This window comes from Eptatretus burgeri, chromosome 1, assembly GCF_056783735.1.
Source record: "Eptatretus burgeri isolate ZD-2024b chromosome 1, Ebu_testis_v1, whole genome shotgun sequence".
Classification (NCBI taxonomy): Eukaryota; Metazoa; Chordata; class Myxini; order Myxiniformes; family Myxinidae; genus Eptatretus; species Eptatretus burgeri.
Window position 1 is genome coordinate 29,949,679 of NC_140961.1, and position 25,000 is coordinate 29,974,678.

Consider the following 25,000-nt stretch of genomic DNA (forward strand, 5'->3'; position numbering starts at 1 on the left):
CTTCAGAAGCCGCCTCGTTGCCCTGGTTACTTGAACCCTCTGGACGACTGGTTCTGGGGGGGGGGGGGATGCCAAGGGCTCTGTCCATGCCAACCATCCCACCACACTGGATGATCTGAAGCAGGAGGTGTCAGATTACCTCCAGGCAGTGCCACATGAGACCGACAGGTAAGATGGACAGAACTTTGGAGTCAGGATCAATGCCTGTCTGAACCACAGAGGGACACACATCGAGAACATGACTTACAAGGATTTTGCGTAAATGCCAATTTCAGACCTTGGGCTCTCACTAACTAGCAGTGAGTGAATACAATAGCAATAAGTGATAGAAAATACCATGCCATAAGCTTTCAAGAAATGTTTGGTTCAGTTTCCTGAGGTTTCCGTTTCTTTGCAAATTAACACTTAAAGTTACATCACTCTTTTTGAAACAGCAGTAGGTGATGTGTTGACTATGATGCTGTTGTACGGTTTTTTTTTCAGTTGTTAACTGTAATAATCCTGCTTAACAATCCCAATTGCCTGAGAGAATAATGTTTGTGAGAATGGAGAGCCAATAGATAAACTTTTATGCAAGAACTTTTACTTGTTTAAAATTTCTTTGGTAACTTGTACCTGTTGCTGTGTTTGAGTTTGAGGAGTAACTGCTGGAATCTATCTATCCAGGTTCTTCCAGACATCTTTGTGTTTTGTTCCTTTCATATTTCTCTTTATTCATTGTAATTCTCGCTTTTTCTTCATCTATCTGTCTAAGAAGAAGTTAGTTATTGCAGAAAGTTTTCTATGAGGCTCACTTGGCTGCGCCTGGATGGGTTTGAGAGTTGGGGCATCGGAGCTGAAACCAGAATCCTATCCAGGTTCCTCCTAAAGACTCCATCTTTGCTCTTTGCTTATGTAGGTTCCTTCTGATGACTCCAATGCAGTATTTGGTCTACCATTTGATTTGATTGCGTGGCCCACAAGGTGCTAGGGATTTTTGGTTCTGGTCCATGACCAAAAATATTTGAGGACCCCTATGCTACACCATCCTGCCAGCCCACACCTATTCATACATACCTATGAAAGAAATGTTTTTTGAGGAGCTTATTTATGTACTGCAAACATTGACAGGAAAAAGAACATGATTTATCCAACAACCTCATCTCAAATCATTGATTCAGATTCAGACCAGGTCACTACTTCTCTGCCAACAATAGATGTAGGTTCGCAATGCGCACATGTGATCAGGGCTGGTGCTGTGGAGATATCTCAAGCTTTCAATACAGCCTGGCACCCTACATTGCTCTACAAACTCTCTGCCTATGCCATCCAAGTCCAACTCCACTCTTGGGTTACTGACTTACCCTACTCTCATCGATAACGCATGGCTCTCAAAGAAATCTTTTCTTTTCCTCTCCCCATCAATGCTGGATGGAGTGCCTTAAGGCAATGTTCTAAGTTCCATCCTATTCCCAATCTTCATCAACGATCTCTATGACTTTCTGCAAAATCCCCTTTATCTATTTTATAATGACTCCACCCTCTGCTGTAACATATATCATCCTTCAGACATGTACGAAGCAGCATATCTCTCTCTCTCTCTGTCTCTGTCTCTGTCTCTGTCTCTGACTCTCTCTCTCTCTGTCTCTCTCTCTCTCTCTCTCTCTCTCTCTCTCTCTCTCTCTCTCTCTCTCTCTCTCTCTCTGTCTCTGTCTCTGTCTCTGTCTCTGACTCTCTCTCTCTATCAGACCTTGATAAAAACACAAGCTGGTCAAACACTTGGAATATGTCTTTCAATCCTGAGAAATCTCACACTCACACTCTCGCCAAAATAATTGCCTGGCAAACCCTCCTATATACTTTCTCAGCAAAGCTGTTTAAGAGGTTTAGTCACTCAAACGCTTGGCCTTCACGATCAGCTCTGATATTACTTGGACAAACCACGTTTCAAAATTGGCCTCCAAAGCCAGTCGTCGACTGAGCATCCTCCACCATGCAAAGTCCTTGGCACACCTGAACTCTGGTCCACCTACCAAGTGTTCATCCAGAGCCTGATGGAGGACTACTGTCCCCTCTGGCTGGCACCCCTGCTTCATAAATTTCTCAGCTTGACACCATGGAAACCAAGGCCTTCAAGATCATTGGAATTTCCTGCAATGTAGCTAAGTCTCTGGGCCTATCACTTTGCCATCGCAGACAGGGCGGTGGTCTATCTGTCTTATTTGTCGTCTTGCACCCTCTGCCCTTTCCGTGCTTTGTTCCCAACACCTCCATGTTTCAGCATGCAAGCAGCCCACGAGCGACCCCCTTCTCATGAAACTCCCAAAATCCAAAATCACTGCTCACCTTCACTCATTCGTTGCTCTTTTTTTTCCTGCCTGTGAAACCTATTTCCACATTCTCTTCAATCTCATTATTTTCTCCAGGTCTTCAAGACAGCTGTTCACAATCTCAGATCATTCCCCATTCAAAACCATGATGACAAAAATGCACCTCATACTCTAAAGTTTCCATAATGGGCAACTGACTTTAAGCATCAATGCAAGTTCAGTGAAGATGAGCACAGGTCAGGGCTGCCAGAAGATGCGACCACAACTGATTGTTTCCCAGGTCGTGGCATTACTCACAGAGGATTACGTGGTTAACGCCCCCCAAAATATCCAAGTACTCGAGTTTCTTAAGATACAATTTTTGCGATCATCCAAAAACACTTGTGCATGCCAAAAGTCTCAGAAACATGAGTCTCCAGAAACCTCAGCACTCCTGACAGGCAATAATGGCTGGCTTTATGTTATGAGTTTATTGAATTGTTCAAAACAGATCCAGGCAACCTTATCAATAATTTTATAGCAAGCGGTGACTAAATGTGGCTTCACCATTGGGATACTGCACCAATTTGAAATACATGCAGTGGAAGCACAAGGAATCAGGAACACCCCAATCCTAACGCAACCAATAGTGAAAAAAGATCATGCCCCATGAAGGATAGAAATGATCGGCTATTAAGGATACATATCGAGTTCTGTTGGCCAAAGATCAACACGTTTTTTCATGAGAACGTACCAGTGCACAAGCTCCATGTTGTGCAAACTACGATCCATGACTGTGGCTTCAAGCAGCTGGATCACCTCACATACAACAGGGTCCTGTTGACTCTCAACTCTTAATACAACACATAAGCTCTCAACAGGATCCTCTCATCTCCTCTTCCTGTTGAGGCTGGAGTGCACCAAGGCAGTGTCTTCATCAACCATCTTTTGGATCTCCAGAAAAATCTTCCCAATGTCTTTGCTGATGACTCCACTCTCTGCTGCAGCCCCCCCTATCCTGGCTATATCAGCAGGGACAGCCTCTTCCCTCTCTGTAAACCTTGATAAATTAGGAGATTGTCCAACACTTGGAATATATTTAAACCCTGACAAATCCCACACATTCACCATGTCTCTCTGAAATCATCGTCTGGTGAACCCTCCCATCTACTTCCTCAACAAACTACTTCAGAGAATTCAGTCACACATCAGCAATAATCTTTCTTGGGCAAACCACATCTCAAAGTTGGCCTCCAAAGCCAGCCATCATATATGCATCCTCCATTAAACAGCCTTTCCATGGCAAATCTGACCTTTTAAAAGCTTACAAGGCCTTAATCTGCGGCTGGGTGTCGTACTGCTCTGCCCTTCGGGCTGGTGCCTCTGCCTCACACCTTGCATTTCTTTATGCCATGGTAAACAAGGCATTCAAAAATCACTGGACTCTCCTACAATGAAGCTGAGTCTCTGAGCCTGTTACTCTTGTGTCACAGACAGGTCGGTGACCTCTCTGTCTTCTACTGCCTCCTTCTTGGCCATCTTTCTTGGCCATTCTACTGCCTCCTTCTTGGTCGATGACCTCTCTATCTTTTACTGCCTCCTACTTGGCCTTGCACACATGACCTTTTGTACTCTCTCCCCTCCAACCTCCACCTCCAATGTTTCTCCAGAGTGCAAACAGTCTAGTAGTAGCCTACTCTTGGTGAAACTCCACAAAATGCAGACTCACTGCTCACCTCCACTCATTTGGTCCAGTTTTCTCTCATATGTGGAAGAAATCTCCTCAGTTTATTCAAACTCTTCCTTCTGGGACTTCATTATGGTTGTTCACTACCACTTCAGGTCACACCCCCCCCCCAACCATACTCATTATGTTTTCAACAATTCATTAACCCTCCCCAAGCCTACATCTTACTTTCCAGATTGTGTTCCCCCCACCCCACTCCTTCACCCTCCTTTTCCACTCTATTTATTTCATTGTGTTCCCTGCCTGTTCTTGCTGTGTTTGAGCTTGCAGAAACCTTGTTCACCTACTTTCTCACCCCCCCTCCCCTTGAACCCATTATTCCTCTAAATGTCCCTCTGTTATGTTTCTCTACCCTGCTGTTGGCATCTTTCCTCCATTCCTACGATGTTATTTTGTAGTCAAGTTCTGGTCTATTCTGTGTTCCAACTTTTCCACAGACCTCCACAATTCACAGACAAAAATGCCAGAGCAACTGAGATGTAGCCGATGGTCAGGTCAGGTATTGGAGTGTGTGCCAGAGCAGTTTGTCACCATGTGCATCTTCCACCGATACTCCAGGGGCATCCATCTAGCCATCTCCCAGTCAGATGCCTGGCCCATCCCCATCTTGAGATGCTGATTAACCTGCTGCAACCACGAGACATGTGGTCAGGTGGTTGGCCACCTCCATTCATGAGGCGCTCACTGAGAGAATCTGGTGAGCAGGATTACCGTCACGAAAATGAGGCACTTGTCCATGCAGTTGCAGCTGACACTCACCGACTATACAGGAAACAAATCTCATCTGAGTCTCTCTCAGAAAATGCTCGTTGGACACAACATCTGACCAGCGATAGCCAAGGATTATCCGAAGAGATCTGGAACCGAAGGAGTTAAGTCTCTGTCTCAGATCCTTGGTCAGAGTCCAAGTCGCACACCTGTAGAGAAAGAGGAGAAGTACCAAGGACTTAAAGACTCGGCTTTTGTTCTCCTGCATTTTCCTCACTCCCCAGTTCCAACCCAGTTGTTTATTGACCTCTGGCGCACAACATGCGGAGACATGAATATCACTGCCAAGGTAAGTGAATCTCTCTGTGACCTCAACATCCTTGCCACTTGTGTATGCTTGTAAGCATTAAATATGTCATTGAAAGCCTGGGTCAAAGTTTTCACCGAAGAGACCTGTAATCCCTGCGGGTCCATCTCCTCATTCAACGCTGGGAGGTCCCCTATAAGGATATCGAGAGTCTCCACAAAGATGACTGCATCACTTGCAAAATCAAGGTCAGATATCTTGACATTCCCAAACGATACACCACAGCTTGATCTCTGACAACATCCCCAGAATCCAGTCCATACAAGCGCTGAAAAGTGTGGGGGCCAGGATACACTGCTGATGAACTCCAGTAACAACTGGAAATAGGTCAGAGTTGGAACCACTACACCTCACAACACCCAGTTATAGTTCCGAAATGAGATTTATCAGTTTTAGTGGCACCCCACAAAGACTGAGAATCCTCCAGCATGCATCTCTATTCACTGAATCTACCACTTTGCAGAGATCAACACAGGCTGCAAGCATCCCCTGCTGAAACTCTCCCCTGCATTCGGTGAGAACCTGAAGAGCAAGGATACGGTCAATCATTGTTCTCTTTGGTGGAAAGCCTGACTGCTCTTGGTGCTGGTGTTCATGCAGATGGTGGCAAACCCTTTCAATAATCATCCAAGCAAATACCTTGCCCGGCACTGAGAGCAGCCCCCTCAGTAATTGTTGCAATCCTCGCGATCACTTTTCCCTTTCTGAAAAGGGACAACAAGGCCCCTCTTCCAGTCAGTTGGGATGATGCCTGTGCTTTAAACAGGGCACAGAACTGCATGCAATGACATGAGTACAGCATTTCCACCAGGCTTGAGAAGTTCAGCATGGATGCCACAGATCCCAGGAGCTTTACCCCATTTCAACCGGTTCACCGCAGCCTGCGTTTCCACAAACGAACGTGGTTCACAGTTGATTGGAGGGTCAGCAAAAGGGATAGTTACATCCCTGACATCCAACTCAATAGCTGGTGGGTCAGTCTGGTCCAACCACTCAAAGTAACGAGCCCTTCGGGCCTTCACTTATGAAATGGACAAAATAGCTGATGGGTGATCTGAAAACTTCTATTTCATTCTATTTACTTTTATTTTTCTATTTTATAAATATAAACAGTTTGAAGGTATTTAAGTTAAAGGTCCAGAGAATCAGAAAATCTAGTTGGGTTTAAGAAATAGATATGACTTCACTTAACACTTAATCATTGTTCTTTTCTTGAATAAATTTATTGAAAGGAATATTTTAATGTTATTTGGTGCCTTTTTGCGCTTATTGGCCTGACCCCAAAATCACACTCGATTGGCCCTGCCCCTCCCATGACGTCATCTTGATATCAGGTTCATACACCTCCAGTCTCACAGCACCTTCTACATAATGATTTTGACTGTCGTCATAATCTGGGAATTCTTGATCAAATTCACTTTCGAACGAGTCTGAAGTGAGTTTTTTTATTTTCCGTGTGTAGCCTGTGGCTGATTGGCTGCATCATTTTTCTGGAAGCATGGCTGTGCCGCTGATGCAATGCCCCCTGTTACCAGTAAATTGGTGCTCATTTTGCCGACCTCAGATGGATGACAGACTGAGTCCACCTACCAGGTGGTAATTAAACAACACAACAGGGGCTTGAACTCAAGACCCTAATATCTTTAGCCAGCCACCTAACCGTTAAGCCAACACCAAGCTCTGAAACGAGTTGTGTGGCCATTATACATTGTGTGCAGACAATCTTTCCTGCGATCAAGTCATGGCAGTTTACCTGGAAATCTTAAGGGCAGTTCCTGATGGATTTGCTTTTTTTTAATCTGTAAAACCTCAAAAAATTGTTCGAATTAAAAGCACGTTCAGTTTGTTTATTATTATTTTTAATGAATACAATCACATTAAAAAAAAACATTTCGATCTTTCGACCTTTCGCGGAATACCAGATGTAAAAAAAATGTTGCAGTCTTGGGCGATTGTATTATCTTGTTAGAAAGTTTTGAATGGTTCTCATATATCCTGTTAAACTTTTTTTGTTTTCTCCCCCGTTCTCCCATATAACTCTACTTCCTATTTTCACAACCTCTTACCCAACCCTCTCCCCTCCCCCCTGGCCACCACCCCTTTACAGGAGTGAGGCTCATGGGCACAAGGTGGCTTTTTCAATTAATCTTACTGCATCCTCACCCAAGGGCCAAACCACGCACCACCATCTTTACATTTGAAATGAAATACTTTACCATGAAATGAAAAATGTAAATAACATTTGTGGGAAGGTCAAACCTTTTGATGACATTCAAGAGATTCAAACCCAGAATCAAAATATGTGAAATTCAGCAAACGATTTGTGTATTTCATTAAATCCGACTTTTCAACTTTTTCTCTTCATACATACATACATACATATATATTGTTGTGGTTATGCAAAACCGCATGCCTCTAAGGCAGCGGCACCCAACATACAGTGATCCCCAGGCAGTTATTTTGTTCGTATTCGTGCAGTCAGACCTTCCCCTCATGTCTAATAGGTTAATGGGACAACGTGCATTGCATGGGTCTTATAGCTAGGTCGATTTGTATCTCTATCTGCCATTCAATCCTGATTTTCATTCCAACCATTTCCTTTTATCCATGATACAAATTGAAACAGGCACCACACCTTGGCAGCCACCCTATGAGACAGGATGCCCATGGTGCACCCTTTCATTCGAATCTGCGTGCCGATTTACAACGCGTCTCACCTTGCTCAACCTCCGCTCACCAGGAGCACCACCACGACCACCAACATCTCCCGCACACAGAAAAATCACCCCGCGCCTCCACGCATCTCCGCATCGATGTAGTTTGCCACCAAACGAGCATGCTGCGCAACCCAGGCCACTCGTACCGTGTGGCGCAGGGACAGGCCAAGCACATTAACAGCACCAACCGCAGCTCACCGGGGGTGCCCCGAACAGGCATGCGGGACCGACACGACCCTCGTCAAGTCACCAGAACATGGCCCAGAAGTTCAGTGAAAGGCTCCAGGCCGCGTCGCGCTGGATCTGTGAATGAGGCCGCTTCCGGCCCCAGGAGCCTGGCAGGGCGGCACCGTGATCCAATGGAAGGGCATGATTTGGATGACGGCGCGTCACTTCGGGTCATCGCCCCACCCTTCGCCTGGGGCTTATAAAAGGCGGATCGTGAAGCCGTCCACCCTTTCTCTCTCCTCACTCTCGCCTGCCTGCCTCACACTGTCTCCGCTTGTTTGCCGCGCCCACTGCTCTGCCCTCTCTTCACTGCACCTCATTGTCTACCTATCGCTGCATCTGCACTCGGGGTTTGTGTGTGACAGACGTTCTTCTGGACCATTGTGGAGCATACATTTCCATGAGCCCCGCTAAAGTGATCAAGCAAGAGAAAATGCGCCGACACTTAAGGTGGGATCGCTAAAGTGGAGCGTCCCCCAAAGTGTACTGGGTTGTGCAGTCGGCCGACTGTGCCAGGTATTGAGAGGCCGTTAGTTCTCACCTGCTCTCCTTCCTTCTGGCTAACTAATCTTCATTGGGTCTGTGTGTGTGTGTGTGTGTGTGTGTGTATGTAGTGCCTGTCCTCGCTTAAATTTAGGTCGTAGAAGATATAATGGGATGAGTGTGCTCTGTGTCTGCTTTTGTAAATTGCTTGCCTTTTGTTGCACCCCATGAATTCCTTGCTATCCCTGCTTTACAAAATAATAAACCCCATTCACTGTGCCACATACCTTTCCTCACCTGATTATAAATAAAGGCTTTGTATAGAAATGCTCCCAGCTCGTTTTTGTCTTTTCCTTCGTTGGTTCAGCATGGTCCGTATCCAAGCCTCGCCATAACGTTATCCCCCAATGATCTGTTTCCAAGCCGGTACGTCCTTGGCCTTTACGCTCGGCTACATCTGATCCTGTAAGGTGATCCGGTTTGAACAAGGCGTACTGAGGGCGTGTCCCCCAGTACTTAGATCACGTGACCATTTTAGGTAACCAGTTTCCATTAGGCGGAGGACCCTAAGTCACGTGGTTGAGTTATTGGCGATCACGGTCAATTTGCGCCCCGCCCTTCATGGAGTTATCCGTATGCGACGGCCTGCGATTCCGGAGAGTCTGGTGGGAACCTGAGGGTAGCTTCCCCCCCCCCTCCTTTTGGTCTTCTCGCCCCGACCCCAGGTCCGCAACAATATATATATATATATATATATATATATATATATATATATATATATATATATATATATATATATATATATATATATATATATATATATATATATATTCCATCAATTAAAATCTTGCAGGATGGCGGATGGCCTGGAGGTATTGCATCGCACACTCGCCTCTGAGCTGTCAAGCCTGGGTTTGAATCCTGGCCCAGCTTTAAACGATCATCCCGGTATTTCACAGGCAGGTCGATTCATCAATGTGTGTGCCATCCCCCAAATGAGCGTTAGACTGAGCATCCCCTCTACCGGCATTCGATAGAGGACGTTAAAGATCCCATGGTGTCTGTCACTAACAGTAGGCAAGCTATCACCGGCACCAGGAACAAATTCCAAATTCCTGCTCTAACATGAGGCGGACGAGAAGAAGGAGAAAAAAAAATACAGCTGCAGTTTATCTCTATATTGTGCCAACAAAGCAGAGATTGGGTGAGAGGAACCATTAGTTTCTTACCTTGTCCCTGTCAAGCGAGGTCAATTGATTTGCCCTGCAAACAAAGAACCACAATCATTTCTGCATTGGATACATTAATTACTTCATTACTGTAACTAAAACACATCAATACCAGATTTTGATTTTGATTTAAACTTCAATGTGATGGCCAAATAGGAAACACAATTAAACACACTGTTGCAGTGGACTTGCGAATTATGCGTTGACTCATTTGGTATTCCCATCGAAGCTGTTAGTTTATTTATGAGAAAAATTCCTACAGATTGCGAAAACCTTTTTAGTTTCCAACATGTACATTTGAATCTTGATTTTTAAAATATATAGAGTCCTGACAAATGTCTTCACTCTCTCCTCCATTTATTGAAGAAAAAAATGGAAAACTTTAACCAAGTCAATTATACAAACATCTTCAATAAATAATCTTTCCTTATTTCTCTTCTTTATCTCCACTTTCTCGTTCAAATCTTCTACCTAAAATCGCCGTTAATAATGTTGACGCATATTGCTAGATTTCTTTGTTTTCCTTCTCAGTGCGTTGAGATCGATCTATTTTCTGTAACACCTATTCTCTTTTTTAATCTCATTGGTTTCCATGTTTTTATATTTATTCATTTTATCTCTTTTCTTTCTCTCTGTCTCTGTATCTCTCTCTCTGTATCTCTCTCTCTGTCTCTCTCTCTCTGTCTCTCTCTCTCTCTCTCTCTCTCTCTCTCTCTCTCTCTCTCTCTCTCTCTCTCTCTCTCTCTTTCTGTCTGTCTCTGTCTTTCTGTCTGTCTCTCTGTCTCTGTCTCTCTGTCTCTCTGTCTCTGTCTCTCTGTCTCTCTGTCTCTCTGTCTCTCTGTCTCTCTGTCTCTGTCTCTCTGTCTCTCTGTCTCTCTGTCTCTCTGTCTCTCTGTCTCTCTGTCTCTCTGTCTCTCTCTGTCTGTCTCTTTCTCTCTCTCTCTCTCTCTCTCTCTCTCTCTCTCTGTCTCTCTCTCTCTCTCTCTCTCTCTCTCTCTCTCTCTCTCTCTCTCTCTCTCTGTCTCTCTCTCTCTCTCTCTCTCTCTCTCTCTCTCTCTCTCTCTCTCTCTCTCTCTCTCTCTCTCTCTCTCTCTCTCTCTCTCTCTCTCTCTCTCTCTCTCTCTCTCTCTCTCTCTCTCTCTCTCTCTCTCTCTCTCTCTCTCTCTCTCTCTCTCTCTCTCTCTCTCTCTCTCTCTCTCTCTCTCTCTCTCTCTCTCTCTCTCTCTCTCTCTCTCTCTCGCTTTTCTCCCTTGCCTCCTCCTCTCTCTTCTCCCTTGCCTCCTCTCTTGCCTCAGTTTATTCAACCCCTTCCTCATCCCAGACTACCCTTGAACCACTTTCACCCCAAATAATATCATACATATATTCATCTGGATTTCTTGATATTCCTGTATCCTAAATAATTTTTTTACCCCAGGAAACCAATAAAATTTCTTCTGAATTTCTAAAAGAGCCTTCTATTTTCTCAACTTTAAAACCTTTTCATCTTTATTTAACATTTTAGTTAAATCCAAACTTGTTGGTTTAAGGCCCAGTCACACCTTGACGTTTAAGCCAGCTTATGCCGATTTTTGGAAAATTTGTCTAAAACGCTGGTACACGTCGAATACGTTATGGGTAAGTTTTGATAGCATTGAGAGCACGCTGAAAAACACTACCATACGTCGTCGTACGCTGGCTTTAAACGTTGTACTTTTCGGTTGTCCTCAAATTTTCCATGCTTGAAATTTTAAGACATGCCAGCGTATGACTCACACGTTCCGCATAACGCTGGCCAGAAGTTGTAGGCACGTCACGCGATCGTTGACACACGTCGACACACGCTACTTGTGAGTTACTCATAAGTCGAAACACGTCGAGGTAATGTTTAGCGTACCTGAAACTTATTTCTAACCTATGAGTAACATGTTGTACTCACGTTACGCGATCGGTGACACACATCGACACACGTTACTTGTAAGGTGCTCATAAGTCGAAACACATCAAGGTAATTGTTAGCGTCAGTGTTCCAGACTCCCTGGTTTTTTTATTATTTTTTTTCTTCCTTCTTTCGGTATGATGGTGATTTTGACACTTCGATTTCTAGTGCATTTATAATATAATATAATTAATAGGCTGCCGCTCAACGATTTAAATCATAACCGCACTGTACACTGAACACCATCATACCAAAGAAAAAAAAACCGGGAGTCTGGAACACTGACGCTAACCATCATTACCTTGACGTGTTTCGACTTATGAGTACCTTTCAAGTAACGTGTGTCGATGTGTGTCAACGATCGCATATCGTGCGTACAACTTATTCCCATCGCATGCAGAGCGTGCATCATATGGCAAGTACGTCGTAAAATTTTCAACATGTTTAAAATTACAAGACATACTCCATTTAATACGACGTATGATAGTGTACTTTAGCGTTCTATTCACGCATACCCAACTTACCCATACCGTATTCGACGTGCGCCAGCGTTTTAGATGCATTTTTCAGAGGTCGGCATACGCTGGCAAGATCGCCAAGGTGTGACTGCGATGTTGACACTTCCATTTCTGTGGCGGTTATGATTTGAATCGTTGTGCGGCAGCCTTTCCATAACCTACACCACGTTATCGTCGGCGATGCGTGCAGCGCACTATGCATAAGTTAGACTATTGTTGGGCATAGGTTGTGAAGGCCGACAACAGGTTCAGCATTCGTTGGTATAAGTTATCTATAACACAACGAAACGTTCTGTGTCCGTTACTAATACGTTATGCATAAGACCAAGTCGGTATGAATACCTCCGAATCTTTAAAAAAAAAACATCAAAAGTTCAACGTAAGCCAGCGTTTTACATACATTTTAATACGTTGCCATTGCTGGCTAAAACGTCAAGGTGTGACTGGGCCTTTAGCAACATCAATATAAAGCCAATCTTTTATTGAAAATTCCCCATTCTTATATTATATAAAAAATACCAAATACCCTTTTCTTGTAGATATGCTTGGACACTGAAATTATAATTTTCTTGAAGCCTTCTTGCTGTCATTTATCTATCAGAAATATATGACAGATTAATATGATGACAGGTAATACCTCCTCATCTTCCCATTATTAAATCAGTTTGTATTCCCTTACGATATCCTGTTCTTTGTGTTTTCATCCTGTTCTTTGTGTTTTTCAAAATCCTGTTCTTTGTGTTTTCATGATATAAACTGCGGCAAAACCGTTGTTGATTTTAGCCTTATTAAATTATTTTATTTGTTGTTTGCTAATCGTGCTTCCACAAGTATTATTATCGGCACCAAGTGGATAATATTCTTCCTTACAAGGACGATTTAATTCTTCCAGGTCTTCTTGGTTTATTTTGAATGACCAATTATACCCTAAATAATTCATATCATATCTCCAATGTTTATTCTCATACAAACGATACGCTCTTCTTTATAAAATTTTATTTCAATTGGAATTGTAAATTCTGAATGACCCGGAGATAAAATCAACACTTCTGTATCTTTGGAATACACAGCTGTTTTCTTTAAGGATATATAAGTTCTGATAAATCACTTAATCTCACCAGGTCATTCGCCTCAGTCAGGCTTGGATAATTTATTAATTTATAAGTATTTTTCATATTAATATTTTTTGTTATACTATATTTCTGTCATTCAGCCTGTGCCTTTATGTAATAATTTGATAATTCAATATCAAGTTCTTGGGATAAACCAAACGTGGAACCATCTTTCCAATATAAGTCATTTATATTAGATTAAAAATAACATCATAATTTTTTTTATTTTTGTTGAGTTGAAATAACACAAACAGACATTATTGACCACAACACTTGGAGTTTAATTCTTGGACTTGAAATGTTTGATAAACACAATTCTGTAAGAATTCCATGACTTCAACAGGTGGTAGAAGACCATAACTATCAAAATAATATTTAATCTGACTCGTATAAATGCAAACCCAATGAGAACCGTTTCCATTATGATCTTCTAAATCTATATATTGATACTGAAGGACCAATTTTGTGCTCCTCCTAGCGGTCGCATCACGTTTTTCTCGGTACTGTGACCTGGACTGAAAGAAACTTCGTACCTGTAAGAGTGCATTGCACATAGTGGCAATAGTCAACCTTCAACTCTGAAGCAGAATAAACACTTTTCGTTTTACATTCGTTTACATGACGACGTGTGACGTCACCGCTGAGAGGCATAAGGACGTCATGACATCATCGGTCATTCGCTGACGCCATTACGTCTGTCGTCGACAGACCGTCACCGCTGAGAGGTGTAATTCCCCTCCTCAAAAATAGCGTCTGCAATATAAACCCTCTTCTGCACATGCTGACTACCTCAGAATGTGAATTTGACACAAAAAATGCAACAAGAAACATTGTATCTATATATTAATACTGAAGGACCAATTTTGTGCTCCTCCTAGCGGTCGCGTCACGTTTTTCTTGGTACTGTGACCTGAGAAGTTTTGGAACGGTGTTTGTATGTCAAAGTAGACACGTGCACAAATCAGGGGACTTCTTCACAAGGAGAAGTGTACACCAAAAATGTCGTGTACAAGGACGTTTTGTAGGCCTCATTAGGTCAGGCCATGGAGTACATCGACTGGGATCCGGCTCTTACAGGAGCCGCCACTGGTTGTCATATTGGGCTCATGGAACGGAATCCGTCTGTGACGGGGTTTCGGCTAGTTAATAATAATATTCTTGTATATTTCAGCAAATTTGTTAATGCATCTCTCATACAAATAACCACATTATCAATTTTTAATTTCTCACAATATATGGCAAGTTCTATATTTGATGTTGCATTATTTCCAAATTCTTTAAACAACTCATCAATGTTCATTTATTTATGAGAAAGCGAATCCATTACCCCTCTTAGTTAATTTTGCACATGCTTGTGTGATAGAAGAAAGCATATCTCAAACCAACAATCTCGCTTTATGAGGTCAGCTTTCAAGTTTTTCAGCAAAATCTACAATTACACCACTTCCACTAATTTGTTTCTCCAACTCTTTGTTATGTCTTTCCAACTCTTTTTAAGCCTGAAGTTGAGCCTTCCTTTCCTTGGCAGTTTTCACTGCTGCTGAAATACCGCCCGTCAATGCTCCAGCCACACTTAAACCAGCAAATAAAGACATTAGAAATGGGATAAATCTTCCACTTGTCCCTCTTATTGAATATTTCCTCAACATTGGTTTTGACATTTTAATTTTAAGTGAGCCAGTTTTGTTCAAGATTTTCACTTGTTCTCTTGTGAGCAAAACCAATTCTTACTGCTCCTTTTCTCTGAATTCTATTAACGTTAATCATACAAGGCTTTTGATTTTGAATACAAGATTATATTTTATTCAGATTGATTTGATTAACAAATACCCCAGTTGGCACTTTGCTACTCATTTTTCCAAAAATTATGTGAGACTAATCATAACACCATGAACTGTATTAATCTGTAATTTTGTTTCTTCCAAAAGCAAACATTATGGATCAACTTCTTCACTCTCTCCTCTTTCAATGTAAAGGGAAGTATCCACTCCATTAGACTTTATAGTTTCCTTTTGAGCACTCAGGTCAATCGCGTATGTTGTATAAAGTTTTTTAAATGCTACCATATCCAAAATGGGTTCTTTATTACCATTGTTTTCACACACCTTTTGGTAAGACTTGTATGCTTCAGCATAATCATTTTTTCCCAATAAATTTCCAATCTATTTTGTGGATAAAATGTTCCATCCAGAGAAACCTGAAGTTGTTTGGCACTCCCATTATCTCTCAATGCATTATTCTATCAGTCGCAGTATCTCCATCTGGTTTCTTAAAAATGAGCCATAGGTATCATGGCTTTCCTTCGAGAACACTCATGTTCCACGTGTAAGTGGTTTGGTTTCGTTTGACGTGTTGACATCTTCTTTTAAGGTATGATACATTTAGTGGTTTTTTGAGTTAAGTCTTCTATTCAACATCTCTTCTGTTTTATGATTAGGAGAATATTCACCAATATACCAACTCATTTCATCAACAACGAATTTATTCTGAGCACCAAAAGCAATCTATTTTCATATCATTTCTTTGTAGTTGAAATCTAATTTTAAGTCCGTACAGTACTTTATCAAAATCACAGAATCCAAATATCCCTTTCAGAGGAACTGCCACGGTAAAACTATTACCTGCATTTGTATCATCATAATACATTCCTTTTCTTTGACTATAACTGGGGTCTGCGTTTGTTCCCGTTGTCATATCAGGAATAAAACCTTCGCCAACACACTTACCCATTCCATCACGAAATGAATATAGTGTAAATTTCATCATTTCAGATGTAGCAGAGACATGAGTAACCGCTTCAACTTCTTGTGTTCCAATATACAAACGAACACTATCAAACATTTTCCAAAAGAAATCATTTACGAGTGTAGTGTTTGTGTTATTCCCTGCCTTAGGAATGTAAATTTACACAACAAGAAACTATCAGCTAAATTCAAATAAGTTTGTTGATTATTTATTTCAAAACTTATTGTTCCATTTGTATTCCAGTCTGTTCTTGTTATGGCATTTACCTTGAAGTATTCTTCGTTTTTAGGAGAGATTGAGATGATAATGGTATCATCCAAATCATAGAAACTATCAATTTCTTCTAAACTTGTATTTATGTAGTAAAAAAAAACAGATGTTAAAACTTTTGAAACCCTGATCCAAGTATTTTAATTATTTTCTGTTGTTCTTGGAAAGCCAACTGAGTTTTGACTTTCTTAATTTATTTTATTTCTTGCAATTGATGGGATTCCTTTTGGGCATCTTGTATACTCTTTATAGCACCCACTACATTTCCCACAGCACAAGAAGTTGAACCAATTAGGTTTTTTTGTTTAAGAATAGTTGACCCTATACCCATTAGAGTATCAATTATCTCACCTCCTTTATTTCTAAATTGATGTCCTACACCTCTTAGGTTTCGGATGTCTACACCTCTACACCTCTTAGGATGTCTCTTAGGTTTATAGTATTCTCCTCGAAGATACATACCTTAACCCTTTATAGTATGGGGAAAGGAACATCCCATCCCCTGTAATTATTATATATTTTCCCAACTTGTGTTTCCTCACAATAACCATCATATTTATTTATTGGAAAACTTCACGTATGGGAATTTGATGGATATAATTTCTCCATTAAAAGAAATCATGCGATTATCTTGGTCGATTATCTGAAAATTTACTCTGTATATGGTTTTTCCAGACATGGGAAGATAAACCAGATTTTTTTTTTTGGTTCCATGTTGAATTTATAACCAACTGGGGTTGAGTATGCGCTGAATGAAAATATTGTATTTGTTCTTATTCCATCATTATAAGCATCCTCAATCAAATAACAGTGAATTAATACCGAATTTATGCCTGAGGATATTTGAATAATATCGTCACAATAAAATGTTCCATTAGTTTCAATATTTTTGAGGAGAAACCCAATAACTCTTTAAATAAATTATCAATTGTGGAATCAACTTTGGAGTTATGTTTGAGTTTAATCATTGATTTTGAAGTTTTTTTATTTTATTTTTTATCGTAGTATATTGAAGTATATTTCTTGGTTCATCACACTGTTCTTTCATAAGGCGAGCAATTTTGGAAGATATTTGAGAAATTTCGTATGCTCTGGGTGAAATTGTTATAGTTTTGTAACTGCCTCCCGGATTTTTCACTTAACTTGTCATTTTTCTCTGTGATATTAAATAAGGTATTCGAAGTTTCTATAGACAATAAAGATGCCTCATATTCTTTTGTTGGGTCAAGTTGTAGTGGGTATGGGAATGAAGATGTGCGATCATTCGTGAAATTAAAACTAAAGATTGTTCTTTTCATTGATACGTTTTAAAAAGTCTGAATATGATAATTAGAAATCTCCTTTTTTATTTTCTGAAACACCATACTTGTTAAATAGTCTTGAAAAGAAGATAACACATCATTTTTCTTCCAATTTTCAGTGGCAGTAATTCAACCATTATCTTATCTATAAATATATGTACTTCTTTATCATCTTTCAACAACAACAAAAAATTCTCATTCACATTTACAATTGATGATATTTTTAAATTTACATCATGAGAGAGAATTAAACTCATTTACCATAGGATAAAATATCTTTGTATTGATATTTATTTAATATTTTCATATTCATTAACTGGTCTAAAATGGCTGATGCTTCATTTAAACAATTGTTATTCCCAGCCTTCTTACTACCTAACAACAATAACAGTCTGTTAACTAATTGTGATGGGTCATTTGGAAGAAAACTAACACCTGAACCAAGTCTACTTAAAGCTTCAACAATGTGTTTCTCCTTTTCATTTTTCCTTCCTTCACTGGCAACATAAACTCCATAATCAAGCGAGTTTTGTAAATCGATATATACTCTATCATCCTCATTTTTCATATACAATGGTTTATCGAAATAATTTGATTCACCCTTCACAGTTGAACCTTGTCTTCCATCTTTTCGAAGAAGGAGCATTAATCTCAGAGTTAATTGAACAGGTGGTTGAACGGAACTCAAGAACCTGAATTCATCATTAAATATCAACCACTTTTCTTTAACACAATGGAATATTGCTGGTTGTTCTGTTGGAATGAGACCTGCTCTGGTTTTTGAATCTGTTGAATATTCATTGTTTTGCAGAGCATTCGCAAAATAATCAGGGAGTTGATTTATCTCTTCCAGTTGTTGAAATAATCCTTCATCATCCCATTCTAATTCTCCTATATCTTTGAGTTCTTGATCCGTCATTTGACGAAAATCTTTTAACATTTGAAGTGTTTTTTAGAGGTGTATTCTATCATTGGAACTGTAGACATTTGTTGGGGAGTTTTTTTAAAGAGTGGTTTAAAAATTTATCTTGTTTTCTTTCAAATGCTTCTTCACCCTTAAGTTTCTGTCTGCATTTCTTCTTTATGTCTTCCTGGTTTTTTACAACTTTTGAAAGAAACTCTTGATGTTCCTTAAATATTCCTGCTCATTCTTTTGCATCTATTCATTTATTGGAAAATATCATTTAATGAATTGTAAAAGTCAATAGGGGAATTTTCCTTTTCTTCATCATTAAAGTAGATGTGTTCAAATAAATTATTTTCTTTAAATATTTCATCAAATTCATTATTAGAATTAATATGAGTTGTAATTTCTTCTTCACTAATACTTGTATCTCTGCTTTACATATGTTTGCGTTGAGTTTCTTCATCAACATCAAAACCGAATGATAAAATCTTAACTGCATCACTACTCAGATGTTTAATAATTTGTCTCATTCCTCTGGATTAGTTTGTAATAATGCAAGACCACCAGATTTTTGTGATTTAACTCACTCTTACAATGTGAATATTTTGTTGTACCAAGAGAGACCTTCCTCAACTATTTGACCTTCGTTCCTCATTCACATATGTTCCTCTATTGAAATGTAGGAATAATCTTCACCTTCTACTTCTGGTCGCATTACCCTGGTTGTTGTGGATACAATACGTACCAAAGGGTGTTGTTTTTTTGTTGTTTTTAAAACATGTTATCTTTTCATTTTCACTATTCAAGAACCGGGAATTATTTAAAAAATTTCCAGAAGCAGATTTACCCACAATATTGATAATAACAACTACCATTTCTGAATGTCTTTGTTTATAAAAATATAAAATATATCCCTCAGTATCTCATCTTGTTTCACAATGCATTTACATTTTCCAGTCGGGTGTTTCAGATACTGCTCAAATTCTTTTTTACTACACAACGTAGAACAATTGTCGCTCCAAAAGTTATTTATATTTATTGAATTTAACTCGAATAAAATAAAAGTATAAGCATTATTTCTTATCGAGTGATGAGGGAGTTGAATCTATGACTCACAAAGATAAATACAATTACAAGAAGAATGCCTCCCTTTTGTGTAATATATTTCCATAACTGTTTGGTTTCTCTCATCAACACAATCATCAAAGATAGAGATCTTTTTTGATTTAGCCAAATCTTGGGGTGAAGGCATGTCACCCTTATTATCACTAAGAATAGAAGTTATATGTTCTCATTTCTTTTTACATTTCTGTGTGTCACAAAATAGTTTAATTATATCTTCAATATTATAATCATTTAGTCTGTTTTGAAGTTTAAATAAACCAATTATGTCTTCTTTTTAAAGACCTGCATTAAAACCTTGTGAGAGTAGTTGATACTCAGATTGAAAACTTGACTTTGTGAAAATTATGAAATTATCAAAATCTAAAAAGTTGGGAGTAAGGAGCATCTTCAAAAGCAGGCAGGTTTTTCCACATCCGCTTGAACCAACTATGAGATATCTTCATGAATTTGGAAAAATTTTATGGTTGTTAAATTTTATCTTATTTTCCCAAATGGATAAAAAAATCATTCATTTATATATTTGGAAAATAAATTATTTAAATATAAATTGGCTTTAAAAAAAAAAAAAAGCGACCGATCTCTCTTTTTTTCGAAGCTCTAACAGCATTTGAAGATAAAAGATACATAATGAGTGATGGAATAAATACATTGCCTTATGGGTTTAAAGTATAAGTATTAATAAAAATGGGGTTGGGGGTTTTAACAGCAACTGCTGCATTATTTTTAATTGATGAATTAATGAAGTTATTCCTGAAAATATAACATAAATATTTATAGTATCTCTGTATGACGACTCAATTTGATTAAAGAAATGATCATATGAAAGGGGGGCGAAGTCCAGCCTCCAGCAGGGGAGTAGTGTCAAAGTGGAGGTGTTTGATGCAGTAATGTGTTCCAGTTTGAAAAGGAGAAATATGAGTGAGCGCAAGCGAAGCGAATACACATACATGCATATATATATATATATATATATATATATATATATATATATATATATATATATATATATATATATATATATATATATATATATATATATATATATATATATATATATATATATATATATGACCGGGCGTAGTGGCGTGCGCCTGTAATCCAGCTACTCGGAGGCTTGGGTTGGAGGATCGCTTGAAGACGGGAGCTCTGCACTGGGCCGTGCTATGAGAGGGTGTAGGGCAGCCCGGAATCATGGCGAAACCCAATCCTTATCCCTGTGTCGTAAGAGGCGACCAGGGTTGCGTCAGGAAGGGCATCCGGCGTAAAACCTGTGCCAAATCAGTATGCGGATCATAACGGATGATCCGCTGTGGCGACCTCTAACGGGAGCAGCCGAAAGATGAACAACTATATATATATATATATATATATATATATATATATATATATATATATATATATATATATATATATATATATATATATACACATATGCACATACATGCATCCAAGACTATCTTCGGGGTCTAAAAAAGTCCCGTAGGCATTTCTTGTTAAAAGTGATTGTGCATGTCCGAAAGTAAGATGATAGGGTGAAGCTTCAGAATATGCCCCATACCATCTCGAACTTTGACCTTTGAGGTCAAAGGTCAAGGTCAAATGCCAAATTCCTCATTTTTTGGTTATAGTGAATTTCGTTTCAGCATCGCCACATCTATATGCCTGTGTATGAATTATTCGCCAAGGCTACTGTCCTTTAGTATCAGCAATAAATTTAGACTAGAGATTTACTTGAAAACATGAAAGGCTGCAATTGTAAAATGGCCATTTTCTCGAATTTCTAAAGATGGACGCATGTAATCTTCTCACGCGAGTTCTCAACTCGTAAGATGAACTCATGTGAGATCAAAACGTTGTATAAGAGAGTTGGCACATAAGAGAATGTTTGAAATATAATTTGCTCACCCATATTGCTGTAGTTAGTGGTAGTCATTATTGCAGTTGACAGCGTCACACCCGCATGCTGGGATACAGTTCTGGCGAGACTTGCTGCACTTACATGCACTCGTTCGACACTTGCATTTACACGCACAAGTGACTAGTTCAGTACAAGAAGCTGGAATGGCAGGGAGTCGCATCCACATGATCTCAAGTCCAGAGTCTGTTAGCTTCCAGCCACCCGTCTCTTCTGGAGCTTCAACCGCTATCTGAGGTTTATTAGCCTGGTACCAGATTTTTGCCTGATGACTTGACCTGATATGATGGACCTCAAATGCATCGAAAGTTGGCGGTAGCTTTTCAAAATCCCGGAAACCTTTTTCGAACATCTGGGATTTGGCAGAGAGCAGTTCATCAACGTTGTCCACTCCATACAAATGGCACAGGAACTTTTCAGCCTCGTCAGTGGATTCATCACGCCCAATTCATCACGCCAGTAGCTCCGGCTGTTCCATGTACACTTTCCAGCAGCTCCGTTTCCTGTATCCGTAGAATGAAGACGTCACATCACATCCGGTAAAGTCATGAAATCCGAGCAGATTGTTCCTGACAGGATGCGATAGCTTTTGTACAACTGGTGCAATTTGGTTGTAGACACGTTTTTTGCTAGTCCCACTTTTCATCCACAGATCAACGTTTGCATCACCGAAGAAATGGATGAGGAGTAATAATACATCTGTATCCTTGCTCTCCACGACCACTCTCTTGTATTTCTCCCTGACGGTATGTGCTGCATGTGCGACCATTCGCGTATCGGCCTCTTCATGGTTCGCGGTCAAATCAGTAATTTGGCCACGTGTAGTTGACTTCGACATCTCCGGTTCAGCGAAACCTCCCCCTGCAATCAGCTCGCAAGACTGTGGGTAATTCCGATCGGTCGAAATGAGGTACTCAGCGACGAATTTGGCGAGGTCAGCTTTGTTCTGGTCCAGGGCTATGAATCTGTCCCATACCTCTGGCAGTGGTACGTCTCCTCGATCAATGATTTTTCGGATTGGTCGCTTCTTCTGTCCACGCTTTGATCTAGTTGCCGATTTGATTGACCCTGTTCCGATGTACCGATCGAAAACGATGTCGATGCGAATGAATGACTGGTGAAATAGCTTTACAATCCTCTCGTGATATGTACGACCAAGGTCAGCAAACGTGCGACAATGAGACGGCTTCCCCATCACTTGGATCATGGCGTGACCATCGATGATGAGAGCTGACGGCTCCTGCAGGGATGGAATATTTGCTGGTGTTTCAATATCCACATCGTTTGTCAGGATATGAAGCATATCAGCCTTGTTTGTCTGATTCATCTGTCCATTTCTCTTGACTAGCGACGATGGAAGCGACGAAAGTTCCTGCAGAAGAATCCTGGACATATCGACACATCGTCCAGCTCTGGTTGCATTGAACAACCTCTGTATGAGTTTTGCGTCTGCCTTGATGAATTTCTTCTCGGCTGTTGAGGTCAGAGCTGTGCTTTTGTAGAGATGAGCAAAGGATTTGAAATTGATCCTCGACAGCGTATCGAAGAAACCCATCTCTCGAGTTACCAGCCTCTCATCCACAAAACTTTGTAACCTTCGAAGACCTCGCTCATAGGCTGACAACAGGGAAGTTTGTATTTCCATTGTGGCGAGATCGTTTGTTGTCAAAGATACAAGTGTAGGTTCCTGCGATTCCACCACCAGGTCTGGTGATTGTGCCGGTGGGAGTGTATCCGCTGCTTGGAAAATACGGAATCGCTCAAACCGGTCCATCAGATTTTGAACATTGCCTTCATCATGCCTTAGACGTCCAGGCATAGCCTCCTTTCTCGTAGATATCGCCTCTACGATCTCGTCATCAATCAGTTTTAGGAGCCGTTTGGTATCTAGGGCAATTTCGGAGCGCTCACACCACGTCAAGCAGAATCGATCCTTTGCAGTATCATTCCTGGTGATTCCGATTATGCCATTCGATATCTTACACATGCGCTTGATCCATTCTGTAGCTTGATTGACTGAGCTGAACGGACGTTTGCTGCGTTGTACCACAAAGTTCCCGGCGAGAAATGCACTGTATACATCAGGCGCTGTATTCTCCAACATTTTCATGTCGGAGAGATGCACCGGTCCCCATCTCGCATAATTTGTGTAGTCATACGCACATAGCCACGGTAACATCTGTGCGAACGATTTTTAGGTGCGCCTGCCAATCTCCCTCTCTATTCGCACGGATGAATTCCAAAACTGTGCTGACCATTTTGATGTAATTCGTCCAGAATTCAAAATTGGGATCAGTTGTGTGGCATCGGTCAAATTCGTCCAATTTCGTCAATACGTCTGATCTTTCGATGGTTTGTCTCAAAGCACAGATGGCATGGCTCAGTGCATCGGATTTGCAGAGACGACCATCTGCACTGCGACATTTGTTCCTAGCTTCCTCAGCGCATGTCTTGATAGCCTTGATTGAAGCGATTGTTGCGATATCATGACTTTGCTCGAGCCACTCCATGAATTTGGTCCATTGGATGTGACACAATGCTTCGTACATACAAATATGTCCATATACTCCTCGGTAGTATGCTTTTCCACCAAGTATGCTTGGTATCATATTAGGAGTGAATAATCCCACCTCGATCCAGATATCCTCCAGCCCTGCGCTCTCCTAATGCTGTCCAATAGCTTTGAGGTAATTGAAGAGAATGTGGAGGTGACCAAGGAGGCATATAACATTGCTGTATTTGGCGGGATTGTTCCATACAAGTTCTTTCATCCAACTGGAGAGAGGTTCGTCAGCAAAAATGACTGTGTGTGTCTGTCCCACCTTTTCACTGATATTCATGAACTTGGTCATCACAGTTGTCATTGTGTCATCATGGTCTGCCGGTGCCTTCAGAATTGGGAGCATACCTACATTGGTGACAGGTGGGGTCCCGTTCGTCGCCAGACTGTTAAATGTCGCCCATGGTGGCACAGATTGTGACTCACCACCATGTAATATTCTTGATAATGTCCATGCCAAGTCGTTGGACTTGCTGTTATTTGCATTGCCAGACTCTTGGAACCACGACTCTACGTTGACGGCGGCACCATCAGGAAAAGTGGGGGACGGACGAATACCAGAACGAGGTTTCGCGTATTCTAATATGTGCATCTTGCCGATTTGTTCCTGGCTGAGAGCTTTAGTACGACCGATATGCCGAGGTTCATCTCTGTGATAAACAGTTCCGTCATCTTGCTGCCACACTGCCATCTGTGTATAATGTGTAGTGTTGTTGCCGTCAATTGTTTCCTCAAGTACGTCAATATTGTCACATGAACTGAGGACCAGCCCTGAGGTCTCGAATGGGCGGATTACCTCGGGGATAAAGACTCCGTCGTTTGCGTCGGCCCTGTCGAGAATATCATTTGCGATGGACATGTC

The 25,000-nt window shown here is 40.7% G+C and overlaps 2 protein-coding genes and 1 pseudogene across 6 annotated transcripts in view; 2 read left to right on the forward strand and 1 right to left on the reverse strand.

Annotated features, from left to right (window-relative positions):
- The window catches only part of LOC147034150 (52 kDa repressor of the inhibitor of the protein kinase-like), a 71,221-nt gene extending 69,639 nt beyond the window's left edge, over positions 1–1,582 (forward strand). Inside the window, exon 3 of the transcript XR_015057264.1 lies at positions 1–1,582. This exon is cut by the window's left edge and continues 400 nt beyond it. The gene's annotated coding sequence lies outside the window, so the exon portion shown is untranslated.
- Positions 1–25,000, reverse strand: part of LOC147034151 (CMP-N-acetylneuraminate-beta-galactosamide-alpha-2,3-sialyltransferase 2-like) — a 239,245-nt gene that overhangs the window by 52,943 nt on the left and 161,302 nt on the right. For all 5 annotated transcript variants that reach the window (XM_085877370.1, XM_085877352.1, XM_085877350.1 and 2 more), the window contains one exon: positions 9,768–9,801. In XM_085877370.1, coding sequence (XP_085733496.1) covers positions 9,768–9,801 — 34 coding nt within the window. The remainder of the gene's footprint in view (positions 1–9,767; positions 9,802–25,000) is intronic.
- On the forward strand, positions 20,734–20,874 carry LOC147034152 (signal recognition particle RNA; annotated as a pseudogene).